The 14,402-nt window shown below is 38.3% G+C and overlaps 1 protein-coding gene across 1 annotated transcript; it reads left to right on the top strand.

Annotated features, from left to right (window-relative positions):
• The first annotated feature begins 11,351 nt into the window (after positions 1-11,351).
• On the top strand, positions 11,352-12,056 carry LOC138886136 (uncharacterized). Its single transcript, XM_070167171.1, has one exon. The coding sequence runs from the start codon at positions 11,352-11,354 to the stop codon at positions 12,054-12,056; it is 705 nt and encodes a 234-aa protein (XP_070023272.1).
• Positions 12,057-14,402: the final 2,346 nt, after the last annotated feature.

Raw genomic sequence — 14,402 nt, 5'->3', positions numbered from 1 at the left:
CTAACACATTTTCGACTTCCACCCTACTTACAAGCTTAGTTTTTATTACAACCCACGAATCGGACATATTCCGCCGCAATGGATAAGGAGCATATTACACTTGTCTAACATTATGTGAAATTACGAAAGGATCATAGCGATCATACTCCCTCGTATGATTAACCTCAATTATGTTGTATTGATTGTGTACTTTTGTACCTCTTGTTGGATTTGGGTCAAACCACTTGCATCTAAAGAGTATCAATTTCTTAAATGGGCAACCTCTATATTCTAGTTCTATTATTTCTTTGAGCACACCATAATAATCGATATTTCCAACTTGGTTGTAATCACCACCTTAAACCCACACCTCACTGTTGTTGCTATTTTTATTTTTAGAGCAATCTTCTGAATGAAACTTATAACCATTCATAACGTACTTAGACATTGTTGTGATCAGAAGTCCAGGACCCCAAGATATATCTTTCAAAAATTGATTTACACTATTATTTGAATCATTTACCTACATATTGTTAAAATAATTCATAAGTTAGCATAACTTCCAAACATTGTTTACCTACATAGTGTTAGAATATTATAAGGATAAACTTACAAATTGTTTGAACCATGTATCAAATCTCGTATATACAACATCATGACCAAATTGACCCACAAAGTGACTATGACACATCAAATATTTTTAGTAGTTGCATTGAGATGTAGTCACAATAAATTTTATATTTTGATAACTACTAAATCAATACTTACTTAAGAAATGCTACAACTTCAGGACAATTTAGCAACATATGAAGTGTAGCTGACTTGTACTCCATATCACTCAAACTTCTCTTTCTAACATCCTTAGAACATCGGTCTGGTTGATTGAATATGGACATAGGCGGATATAATGGATCATTCACACATTCAACTGTGTACCTATTGGGCCTATTCCTAACACATGGAACATTACTCTCAAAATAATAAGAACAAAAATGAGTAGTTTCCCTTGCAAGATAAGCTTTGCATAAAGATCCTTCAATCCTATTCCTCTGCTTAACAAATTGTTTGCATTTGCCAATTGTCCTACATAATTTCAGGTTAGCCAATTGTGACGGAGAAGATTATCCTTCCAATAAGGCAACTCCCAAAATATACTCTGTTTCGTCCAATTATGAGTAACACCGTATCCGGGGAATCTATAAGGTGGAGCTTCAGTAACTTTACTGAACTTCTGGACCCTCTCCCAAATTTCCTCACCTAAAAGTATCGGTGGTGGAGAATCATATTCCATTTTATTCCTTTTGAATGCATTTTTCATCCTTCTAAACTCATGACCAGGAGGCAAGAATTGACGATGACAATCAAACCATGATTGCTTTCGGCCATTTTTCAAAGTGAACGCTTTACTATTTTCCATGCAGTAAGGATAAGCTAGCTTCCCAGCAGTCATCCACCCAGACAACATTCCATACACAGGAAAATCGTTAATTGTCCACATTAAATTAGCACGCAAATTGAAATTCTGCTTGGTTAATATGTAATATGTTTCAACACTATCGCACCACAATTGTTTTAGCTCATAAATCAAAGGTTGCAAATATACATCAATCAAATATTTCGGATTACGTGGACCGGGGATAATACAATTTAAGAATATATATGGACTAGTCATGCACAACTCGGATGGTAGATTATAAGGTGTAAGAAAGACAGGCTAACATGAATATGGTGTCGCAGATACAGAAAAAGGTGTGAAGACATCCACACACAGAGTTAACCAAATGTTCCTTGGTTCACTAGCAAAATCTGGATATGTCCTATCAAAGTGCTTCCAAGCTTCTCCATATAAAGGATGACACATAACATCAGGCGGTCTTCTATTTTCAAAGTGTCATATCATATGAGGAGCAGAACTCATCGACGCATATAACCTCTTTAACCTAGGTATAAGAGGTAAACAATGCATCGCCTTGATAGCGACTATATTCCCACTGGAAAGCCTCTTGAAACGAGGCTTTTTTTAAAATTTACAACTGTTTAAATTTGCATCATCTTTATAATATAACATGCAACCATCTTCACAACAATCAATTCTCATTGAAGAAAGTCCTAACTTAGAAACTAATCTCTTTGCCTTATAGAAATCACCAGGTAATTTGATATTAGGGTCAACAAGTTCACTCATAAGGTCAATGAAAGAGTCCATGGCTGCTTGAGAAATATTCCAATCAGATTTGATACTTAGTAATCTAACTGCATCAGATAGCTCGGAGTGCGGACTTCCATTACGTAGTGGAAGACTAGCTTCCTCTAACTATTCATAAAAACGTTTTGCGTCATCATTAGGAGTTTGTTCAACATTTTCATTGTGCTCACCCCATAAGTGCATCCCAAAAGAATCCGCAACCATATCATAAATTCTAGAATCACGATTTGTATTCTCCACCGACCTACTACTTTTATCCACAACCATGTTATGAAATATCCCATGGCTACCATAGATCTCTCCATGATTAGTCCACACAAAGTAATTTGCTATAAACCCCTTCCTATAAAGATGATGCTTAACTTCCGCCGGTTTTCCAAACTTCATACAGTCGCACCTAACACAAGGGCACCTAATTACTCCTTCACTTAGGTATGGTGGAAGTGACATTGCATGTCTAATAAAGTCATCCACCCCTTCTACAAAATCCTCCCGCAATCCTTACCGATTAGGATAATTTCTATTGTACATCCAAGTACGATGTTCCATCTATACAAATAAAACAAGAACAAATTAATTTAATTAATTCATATCCTAATATTTTTTTAGTTAATTAATTTCATATCCTAAAATTTCAATTCATATCCTAAATTTTGAATTTACAAACTAAAAGTTCAATTTATAAACTAAATATTCAATTCATAATGTCACAACCCAAAAACTGACCCGGTCATGATGGCGCCTCTCGTGAAGACAAGGCCAGCTGACACAACACCCATTTTAACCCTTTAATCATTAAAAGTCCTTTTTAAGCCTTTAATTTAAACAAATATTTAATAATATCAATCGGAATGAACAGTGCGGAAATAACATCAAGCCCGACATCAAGGTGTCACTAGTCATGAGCCTACCAAGGTCTGAATGCAACAAGAGTTTAAAAATGTACTAAATATAGTAATGAAAATGAGAGGAAGGAAAAGTAGTGCTGCAAACGTCGTGCAGCCACCTTGCCAACTTCGATGACTCCGCCTCTGAACAATCAACACCCGCTACCGGGTTCCGAAATACCCGAATCTGCACACGAGGTGCAAGGAGTAATGTGAGTACTCCAACCCAGTAAGTAATAAGAGTAAATAAAGACTGAGCATTAGGAACAATGAATCCACATTTATGATAAACTCAATAAGCACAATAGACTTTCAAATCAGAATACGAGTCAATTGTCTCATTTAAAAATTCAGCTTTCAGTAAAAATCATATGAAAATGCTTCCAGCAGTTTCAGTAGGCGTTCAATACCATCTATAATAAAATAGATGAAAACCATAATAGGCCCCTCGGGCAAAACATAGTTCGTATAAAGCCCCTCGGGCAAAAACAAAAATTTATACCCATTTCATAACTTAAAAACTTCAGTTTAAATGAAAGATTATTTAAAACAATTGTTCAACATTTTCAATAGAGGCTTGGTCTAAGGATGAGTGAAAGCAGTAATTAAATCAACATATTCAATATAAACTCACTTTAAGAAGGAGTGAAAAATAGTAAGTTCATAAACAGGCCCCTCAGGCAAAGCATCACCCATGTACATGTATATATATAGCCCCTCGGGCAAGCCTCTCAGTCACTCGTGACTCAACTCTTACCAATCAGCGCTCACACTCAACACTCACACTCAATAGGTACCATATAGTAACTGCTGCGGCGTGCAACCCGATCCATATATATAGTCGACTGCGCTCAATAGGGATGTGAAGACTCCGGAGGGGCTCCTACAGCCCAAGCGCCATATCGCTGCGGCGCGCAGCCCGATCCAACATATCCCTGTGGCACGCAGCCCGATCCATATACATATCACTGCGGCGTGTAACCCGATTCATATATATATATATATATATATATATATATATATATATATATATATATATATATACATATATAGCGTGCAGCCCGATACATAAATATATAATCCTCACAACAGGCCCTCAGCCTCTCTCAGTCATTAACCTCACTACCAGACCCTCGGTCTATCTTAGTCATTAACTTCCCAAGCAGACCTTGGTCTATCTCAGTCAATACCCTCACAATCACTCGGACCATCAGTAAAACAGGGAACTCAGCCCAAACAGTTTTCACATTTTAAGAATTAAAATGATAAAACCAGGTTTAAATAATAACAAGTAAATCATGACTGAGGATATGCTTTCAAAACAAATAGAGTGAGGAAAAATAGTAAAAATGCCCCTAAGGGTCCCAACTAAGGGTGTTTAACGGGATAACCAGGCCTGTCCGGGCCTCCCTTTTTTGGACCCGTACAGGTTACGGTCCGGGCCGGTTTCGGGTTGGTTCTTAACGGGTTTAACGGGTTCAGGTTTAACCGAGTAAAAACTAAACCGTACGGGTTACGGGTTGAGAAGGCCGGGCCGGGTTTAGTGTAATTTTAATTTTTTTTTTTTTGAAATTTTGTATAAATATTGTAATAAGTGCAATAAGTGCATTACAAAGTACTAACATAAAGAATACAAGGAAGATGGGAAAAAAATGCACTTATTGCAAGTGCTACTTTTATTTCTTAATTCAAATTTCAAAGTTTCAAACTTACAAATTGAAAGGTTTACATTTTTTTCAACAAGTAAAATAGTAAATTCAAAGGTTTTGCATTGCTTTAGTAAGTTCATCATAATCAATATAAACCGATTGACCTTCTTCTGGAGTGTTAAATTCGGATGAGTTTCCATGTGTTAATATATCTCCAAGTTCCTCGTCTTCTGGGCTATCAACATCTTCACGTGCTTGATTTCTTCATTCCGATCTAATCCAATCTCTGAAATATACTAAAACTTCCAAAGCATTGCTTCCCAATGAGTGTCGGGTGTCTCCAAGTTGTTGTCTTGCTTGGCTAAATGCACTCTCCGATGCAACAGTAGAAATTGGTACATTCAGCACGTCCCGAGCCATAGCGAAAAGAACATGAAATTGCTTTCCATTCTCATGCCACCATCCCAACGGTAAAAATTCCTTTGTGCGAGGCTCTTTTTGCTTCTGCAAGTAGAATTGAAGTTTTTCAATGTTCCTGCTACTGGTTTGAGTGTTAGAAAATGTAGAAAAAATATTAAAACTATCAAGGCCTTCTTCATCATCCACAGTAGCAGAAGTGGTACAATGCATAGTTGGATTAACATTGCCTACATTAAGAGCATCATCATCAATTACATTTGCATAATAATTATATAATTGTTGTAAATATTCATTTAGCTTGTTCATACAAGTATATAAATCTGGGGTTTCAGTTGGTCCAATCTCCATATAAGTATATAAAGCATTCATTAATTGGTGACAATCAGACATCTTAATAGAAGGATTTAAAACAGTACCAATTAAGTAAATCGGAGGAATTGGAAAGAAATATTTTTTGAATTTTGCTTGCATTTTTCCATCAACATCCCTATATTTTTCTTTCTTCTTAAATTCAAAGAGTAGAAAAGAAATTTCAGCTATATGTACTAAAGCCATAGTAACAGTAGGGTAATATGCTCCAGAAAACTCAGCAGTAGATGTATAAAATTTATGTAAAAATTAAAAACATCATTAATGACCTCCCAAGTACCACTTGTTAGCATACGGTTTGGAGGGAGTGCACCGAATTCGCCAATAAATTGAGCACTTGATTAGGCAATCCCGAGATTACCACGAACAAATGTCAAGCAAGTATTTTAATTTTGAACTTCAGTTGTTCAAAGTTCAAACTTCAAATTCCGAATGACAAAACACGATAAATTAAATTCAAGAAAAGAGAGCCAAATAAAATTAGATTGAAAACTTGAATTCTTGCAAATTGGAGAATGAGAGAAATTGAGATTGACAAATGAGTAATGAGTGAAGAAATGAAGAAGAGAGGGGGGGGGGGTACTTATAGTTTTATAGAAGGTTAGTTTTGTAAATTGAAAAAAGGTTAAAAAATTTTAAAAAAGGCTATTTGTGCAAATTTTTCCGTTGGCCAACAGACCAAAACATGGTCTGACCGTTGCCAACGATCTGTGGGGCCCACAAGTCAGAAAAATTAAAAAAAACAAAAAAAAAACTAGTTGTTTGAACAGGGCCGGTTAACCCGGTAAGAGTTACTATTCACTCTACCGGGTTCAACCGGTTCCGGTTACCCGTTTGGGTAAGATGAACCGCGCAAACTCCCCAAACCCCCTACCCAGCCCAGCCCAGCCCCCTTATTACCGGTCCGGGCCGGTTCCGGGTTATACCGGTCTGGGCCGGTCCGGAACCGGTCCAACCCAGCTCGTTTAACACCCCTAGTCCCAACAGGTCGGAACAAGGCCCCAAACATGGCATACAACCCAAAATATAATATCAATCTCTAAAATATGGAATATCATAAGATTTCAAATCAAATACGCGACTTAACAGTTGTACGGGATGAACTAAGTCACGATACCCAATGGTGAATGACTCCACGCTCGTTATCTAGCATGTGTGTCACCTCAAAGTAGCACAACAATGTGAAATCCGGGGTTTCAAACCCTCAGGACAGCATTTACAATCATTACTTACCTCGATCCGGTCCAAACTCTAGCCTGTGATGCCTTTAACCTCACGAATCGACCTCCGGATGCTCCAAATCTAGCCACAATCAATACATAATCATTAAAATATGCTAAGGGAACAAAGCCCACTCGAAACTATCCAATTTACATCAAAAATCCCAAAATTGCTCAAACCTGGACCCCCGGGCCCATATCTCGGAATCCGATAAAAGTCACATCAATAGAATTCTCATCCTCTCACGAGTCTATACATACCAAGAACATCAAAATCGGACCTCAATTGCCCCTTCAAATTCCCAATTTACACTTTCCAAATTCAAGCCCTAATTCCCCAATTTTAGGCTTTAATTTCCACTTATTTCATGATTAAACAAGTAAGAATCAATATAGGATCGAGTATTGAGTTCACAAATCTTACCTTCAGGTGTTATATCTTGAATCCCTCTTTAAATCCTCTAAAAAAGCTCCAAAGTAGCCCAAAAATGGTGAAAGATAACCCCAAAATCGCGGACAATGGCTATTTAAACATTCTGCCTAGGCATCAAAAACCTTCTTCGCGAACGCGGTCAATGCCTCACGTTTGCGAAGCACAAAATAACTTTGACCCAAAATTACTCTAAGCGATCGCGACCATCCACTCGCGAACGCGATGGCTCCTCCGCTTGACCCTTCGCGATCGCGTTACCTCTCTCGCGAATGCGATGAATAAAACATCTCAAGCCCAGCTGGCCAATTTCCTCTACGCGAATGCGGAGCTTCACCCGCGAACGCGATGCCCAAACAATCAGCCCTTCACGAACGCGAAGGCTAAAATTCCAGCCTTCACCAACTAACCCTTCGCGAACGCGAGGACCTACTCGTGAACGTGAAGGTCTAATTCTCTGAAACACTTCAGCTGAATTTCTGCAATTCCCCACAACATGAAATGGTTCGATTGACCATCCGAAACTCACCCGAGGTCCTCGGGACCTCAACCAAACATGCCAACATATCCCATAACCTTATTCAAACTTGTTCCAACCTTTGGAATGCTCAAAGCAACATCAAAACACCAAAATCACATCGGATTCAAGTTTAACAATTTCAAGATATTCCAAATTACGCTTTCGATCAAAAACCCAACCAAACCATGTCCGAATGACCTGAAATTTTGCACACACGTCAAAAATGACACAACAGAGCTACTACAACTTCCAGAATTCCATTCCGACCTCTATATCAAAATCTCACCTATCAACCGGAAAACGCCAAAATTTCAATTTCGCCAATTCAAGCCTAAACTTTCCATGGACTTCCAAAATGCATTCTGATCACGCTTCTAAGTCCCAAATCACCTAACAGAGCTAACCAAATCATAAAAATTCTAATTCGATATCATATACAAACAAGTCAAATCTTGGTCAAGCCTTTCAAATTTCAATCTTCGAACTGAGAACTTTTCTTCCAAATTCATTCTGATTACCCTAGAAGCCAAAACCAATAATTTACATAAGTCATAATACATCACACAAGACAGCCATTCCTGAGAACTGGCGAGCAAAGTGCAAAAGCTCAAAACGACCGGTCGGGTGGTTACATCCTCCCCCACTTAAACATATGTTCATCCTCGAACGTGCCCAGAGTTGTTCCAAAAGCCAACCAATCGCTGAATAACCTTACCATGAACATATACCCGGGGGTGATCCCACGTCACCCTATCTCATATAGGTCCGATGACTCAATGTAACTGAAATTTCACAGTCCAACCTAGCCCATGAACCTTAGAACCACATTTCCACTTCTGAAATCATCCACAAGATCAAAATCTCACATCTATACTCTGCCTAAGCCCGAACAAGCTGTAATAACCCATACCCGCAACCTCAGGTGAAATCACCTGATATACCACATAACTCAAACACTTGTAGTGATAACTTCTAATCACAGTAGCTGCACATAACAATTGAATACCGATAGAAAACCTCTTATCAAATAAAGTCTCATTCCAACACATTCATATACTGCCAATGATAAATGAAACACGCAGTAAGCCATAACCATTTCCCAAATCAACCATTCATGAAGCCACTTCTCCTTTGGAAAAGACCATAGCAAATTCCTGAGTTGATCCTCGATATTATCCTTCCAACATGCTGAAATCGAATCTGTTTGTATTCATTAAAGACCCCAACATTCTCATCTAATCCAACACAATTACTCTGGTGACATGACACATCAATACAGGCTAAAGCCACAACTTATGCAATCCGCACACCGATAAGCAACAATCCGAACTTACTCAATTTATGAAAATGACTCAAACGAAAGAGTTGTGCCGCAAGCTCACTAATACCACCACAACACAAGGCTGAGAATCTGTCACACATCATAGAAACAGAACACACGAATCTAACCCACACGATCATACTTCCACATAGCTTCACTCCAATGTGTGCCCTCGTCTAAACACTGGTCCACATGAGACACCTTAAGTTACTATGCTTAAAATCGACAACTGTGCGCAATATGATGTCTGAAACCAAAGCAATCATCATAACCACCGTGAGGCAATTATGTAACACCACACAACTTCAAAGGACATAACTGATACGCCATCCACCGAGCAATATCCAGTATTCTTCCCGCTTGAATTCCATTGAGAGGCCATAATAAAGCCACACCACATGTGCCTATAACCAACAAATCCTAACGGCTCACAACATGGAAAGGTAACTCATAGATCCCATTGATTACTAATAGCTCAATAACAACCGAATTAACATATCCCTCACTAATAGCAACTCAAAGTAAACAAAGCCATCTCGATGCCGAACACACATCCATATAGGTCTACCAATAAACCACACAATTACTCTAGTTACCCACGACAGATAAATAATCCTCCGAAGGTTCACAATGACTGAATCATAGCATATACTATCATCTGATTAACTTACCCATATCCTTGCCATCCACAACCATGAGCTAACCTGTATATGAGAACTTCTAGTCTCCAAGTCGATAAAGCACACTAATTACCATATCTGATCCCAATTCCGTCGCTCGCATATATAACACACCTCTAGTACTCAATCATTCCATGAGATATACTCTAAAATTCTTCTGTGCCGCCCCGCAAATTTGAATATCAGCAACCGATCTAATAAGAAAGTGCTGCAACACTACCGAAGAACCATCAACTTAATCACATTGCCTTTTTCTGAAACATATACCCTCATCAAATCACCTCAATTAGCATTACAATTTCCTTAATCATCTAAAGATCATTTCCCAAATCATCTGAAACTTATTTCTCTAATTATCTGAAACTGCCCATGTTGCCTAAGAATTGTGACCTTCCTTTCAGAACTTATCCGTAACCTTACGCATTGATCGAGGCCTACCCTGCACTACTATTAAGTAGCGAGAGAGGGTCGAAGCAGCTTTTACCTGACTTAGGGTTGGGATCTAATTCCACAGAGAGCTAGATGTTGGAGTCGGGTATCTATCTAGTTTAGAGTTGGGTATGTTTTCCAAATTACACTTCTAAACATTTTTGGGTTTTTGTTTTACTTCTACTTTTATCAAACTACAATGGTAAATTAAACTAGAATAAGCTAAGTTTGACTAATGGTCTAGTCAATGGAAAAGAGGCATCAAAAGCAAAAAATGATACCGCACAATGGGTAGAAAGAAGCTTCAAGGATAAAACAGGAGAAGGAATAGTGAAGATCAATAAACCATGCAAGGAAATCCCATCACAAGATACATTAGTGAACAAGGTACTTAATAAAAAGCCAAATTCTCAAGCAGAAGGGTCAAAATCGTCTATATTTAAAGAAAGAGTGCAAGAATGTGGAGGCAGGCTATGGGAGGCACAAAAGGAATACGATTCAGAGGAGAACGAAGTACTACTAGGAGCACAAGATGATGAGGAACCAAATGAGAATGACAAAGAAGAAGATGAGCAAAGTGTAAATGGAGAGATCCATGCCAATGACAACAATACAACTGGTAATTATTTAATAAAGGACGGATCAGAAAATGTTGAGCACATCAATAATTTTCAGACGGCAGAAGTCACAGAAATTAGTAACTATGAAGGAAGAGGCCCAGAGGTAAATGATCTTGGAGGAACAGAAGATGATCAACTTCAGAAATCACAAGAAGGCCCACAAGGACACAACACAACAGAGAAGTTGAAACAACCAAAACAAAAAACAGAAATAGTAAATGTTACTATTACATTAGAGAAAAACCAGTTGCAACTGTTAAAAAGAGGAGAAGAGAAAGCCTTGGTCCCTAAAAAGAATGCATTTGGAGCTACATCAGGAGGGAAGGAAGACAATGAAGAAGGAGAAGAACCTGGTAAATCAGGATACGACATAGATCAAGAATCAACTACCCAACACCTTATGATTGCTGCAAGGAAAGGTGACTTATCACCTACGCAAGTGTAAAAGGCAAAATCAGCAGCAAAAGGTAAGAAGAAGCAACAAAAAGATAATTTTGCAGCACCAAAAGCTGGGGTGCACAGAAGGAGAATGCTGCCTAAATCCAGCAATCAGTGATAAATGCTCTCATTTGGAATATAAGGTCAGTCAATACACAGCAGGCCTTTGAAAGGTTGACAAAAATGCATAGGCAAAATCACTATGATTTTGTAGGATTAATGGAGCCAAAGCAACAAGCAAAAAAACCGGAAAGGTACAGAAACAAGATAGGACTTGCACATGCAATTTCAAATGTTTCCAACAAGATCTGGGCTTTTATAGATGAGGTATTTGAGGTAACTATTATGTACAATATGGTGCAACAATTAACACTAAGATTGTTTCATACTGAATCGCATGTGGAGTTTGTCCTAACATTGATATACGCAAAATGTGATGCAATTGAGAGGATAGAATTATGGGATTCATTATATGCAATGGCAAGGGATATGGATGCACCATGGCTTGTAGAAGGTGATTTCAATGTAATATGGGACGAAGAAGAGAAATTTGGTGGGTTACCTGTGTCATTGAATGAAATTGATGATTTTCGACACTGCATCAACACTTGCAATCTATTCGACCTTGGATTTAAAGGCAGCATATTCACATGGTGGAATGAGAGAGCAGAGGAAAACTGTATATTCAAAAGACTAGACAGATGTTTGGCCAATGTTGAGTTCCAACAAACAATTCCAGGAATAGAGGTGCAACATTTGCCAAAGACTGGCTCTGATCATAGTCCAATGTATTTGAAGTGTGATATTGAGACTCCACCTATAAAAAAACCTTTTAAGTTCTTGAATTTTTGGGTGGAACATGCAACTTTTAAAGATGTGGTGAAATAGAATTGGTCTGCTGATTTCAGTGCAAATCCTTTTATTCTTTTTAATCACAAGTTAAAAAAAATTAAAGAAGGCCCTTTCATTGTGGAGTAAGGCTACATTTGGAGATATTTTCCAAAAGATAGCAAGTATGGAAGAGGTAGTGATGGTTCATGAAGTAGAATTTGAAGCAAATCCTACAGGAATGAACAGGGAAAGACTACAAAAGGTTCAGGCAGAATTGATCAAATGTCTTTCACTAGAGGAGAAATATTGGCAACAAAAGGCAGGCATGACTTGGTTCAATGAAGGGGATAGGTATACTAAGTTCTTCCATGCACAAGTGAGAGGTAGGAGGAAGAGACTTCAGCTCAACAGAATTCAAAACAGTGGAGGAACCTGGATTGAAGAAGAACAACAAATTGCAGAAGAGGCTATCAAATTCTACGAGGAACAGTTCACAGAAGCAGCTACTCCTTCATCATTTGATATCATAGAGCATGTTCTTAATCTGATTAACACTGAGCAGAATGCAGAATTGATTAAGCAACCAACAAAAGAGGAGGTTAAAGTGGCAGTACTTGGACTTAATGGTGATAGTGCTGGGGGGCCAGATGGTATGTCAGGAAAATTTTATCATTCTTGTTGGGACTTAATAGGGGATGACCTGTACGACATGGTGAGGGCTTTTTTCAATGGCCATGAGCTACCCAAGTGTGTAACACACACAAACCTAGTTCTGCTACCAAAGAAAAAAGAAGTTACCACCTTTTCTGATTTAAGACCAATAAGCCTCAGTAATTTTTCTAATAAGGTTATATCAAGGGTGGTTCATGAAAGGCTAGTGAAATTTCTCACAAGTCTGATATCGGAGTAACAGGCAGGTTTTGTTAAGGGAAGGAATATAGTAGAAAACATCCTTTTAACTCAGGAGATAGTGACTGACATTAGGCTTAGAACTAAGGCTGGACCTAATGTCATCCTGAAGCTAGATATGACCAAAGCTTATGATAGAATATCTTGGCTATTCCTAACCAAGGTACTGAGAAAGATGGGATTCACAGAAAGGTTGATAGGGATTGTCTTTGGATTAGTTTCAAATAATTGGTATTCTATTCTAATAAATGGTCAAGCTCATGGGTTCTTTAAGTCCTCAAGGGGAATAAAACAAGGTGATCCTGTATCTTCAACTTTATTTATATTAGAAGCAGAAGCATTATCTAGGGGTCTCAATGCACTACACACTAACCTGTATTTTTATGGATTTGGGATGCCAAAGTGGAGTCCAAAGATAAATCATTTGGCATATGCAGATGACATGATTATTTCTCATCCTCAGATGAAACATCTCTGATGCTGATTATGCAAGTGCTGAAGGCATATGAAAATGCATCTGGGCAGCTTATTAACAAGACCAAATCAGCTGTGTACCTACATCATTTAACAAACATGGAAGTGGTCAGCAAGGTAGAAAGGATCACAGGCATTCATAGGAATGATTTCCCTATCATATATCTAGGTTGTCCGATATTTTATGCAAGGAGAAAGCTGGAATTCTATCAGCCCCTAATTACTAAGGTAATGGACAAACTGCAATCATGGCAGGGCAAGTTATTATCAGTAGGGGGCAGGGCAGTTCTCATATCCCATGTATTACAAAGCATGCCTATGCATCTACTATCAGTTGTAAAGCCTCCAAAGTATGTGATAAATAGGTTGCACAAATTGTTTGCTCAATTTTTTGGAGCAGCACTGTAGGAGGAACTAGTAGGCATTGGGCTTCATGGAATACCTTATGCATTCCAATTGAGGAAGGATGAATAGGTTTCAGGTCACTGCATGATGTAGCAAAGGCATTATTCAGCAAGTTGTGGTGGAATTTCAGAACAAAACCGAGCCTATGGAGCTCTTTCGTATGTCAGAAATACTGTAAAAAATTAAATCCTGTAATTGTTCCGTGGAAAAGGGGGTTTCACATCTGGAGAAAAATGTTGGAATGCAGAGATCTGATTGAACATCAAATCCTTTGGCAAACAAAAGTGGGATCCTCACTATTTTGGTATGAAAACTGGACAGGTCTTGGGGCACTATATTTTTTAGTTCCTCAGGACTTTGGCATTGATGAAAATGTACATAATGTAAATGATGTTACCTTAGATGGTGAGTGGGATGTGGACAGGCTATATGAAATACTTCCTGAAGACTTAGCAGTACACATTATGGAGAAAATCAAACCACCTTCACCGACGCAGGTTCTTGATAGGCCTTGTTGGATGCTGGAAACAAGAGGATATTTCAGTGTTAAGTCAGCATGGAAGTATATGAGAAGAAGAGACGAACCAATAATAGCTTATAGAATGATTTGGGTAA

The sequence above is a fragment of the Nicotiana sylvestris genome, chromosome 2 (genome assembly GCF_000393655.2).
Source record: "Nicotiana sylvestris chromosome 2, ASM39365v2, whole genome shotgun sequence".
Taxonomy (NCBI): Eukaryota; Viridiplantae; Streptophyta; class Magnoliopsida; order Solanales; family Solanaceae; genus Nicotiana; species Nicotiana sylvestris.
The sequence above is the reverse complement of the archived record's forward strand: the minus strand, read 5'-3'. Positions and strand labels throughout refer to the sequence as shown.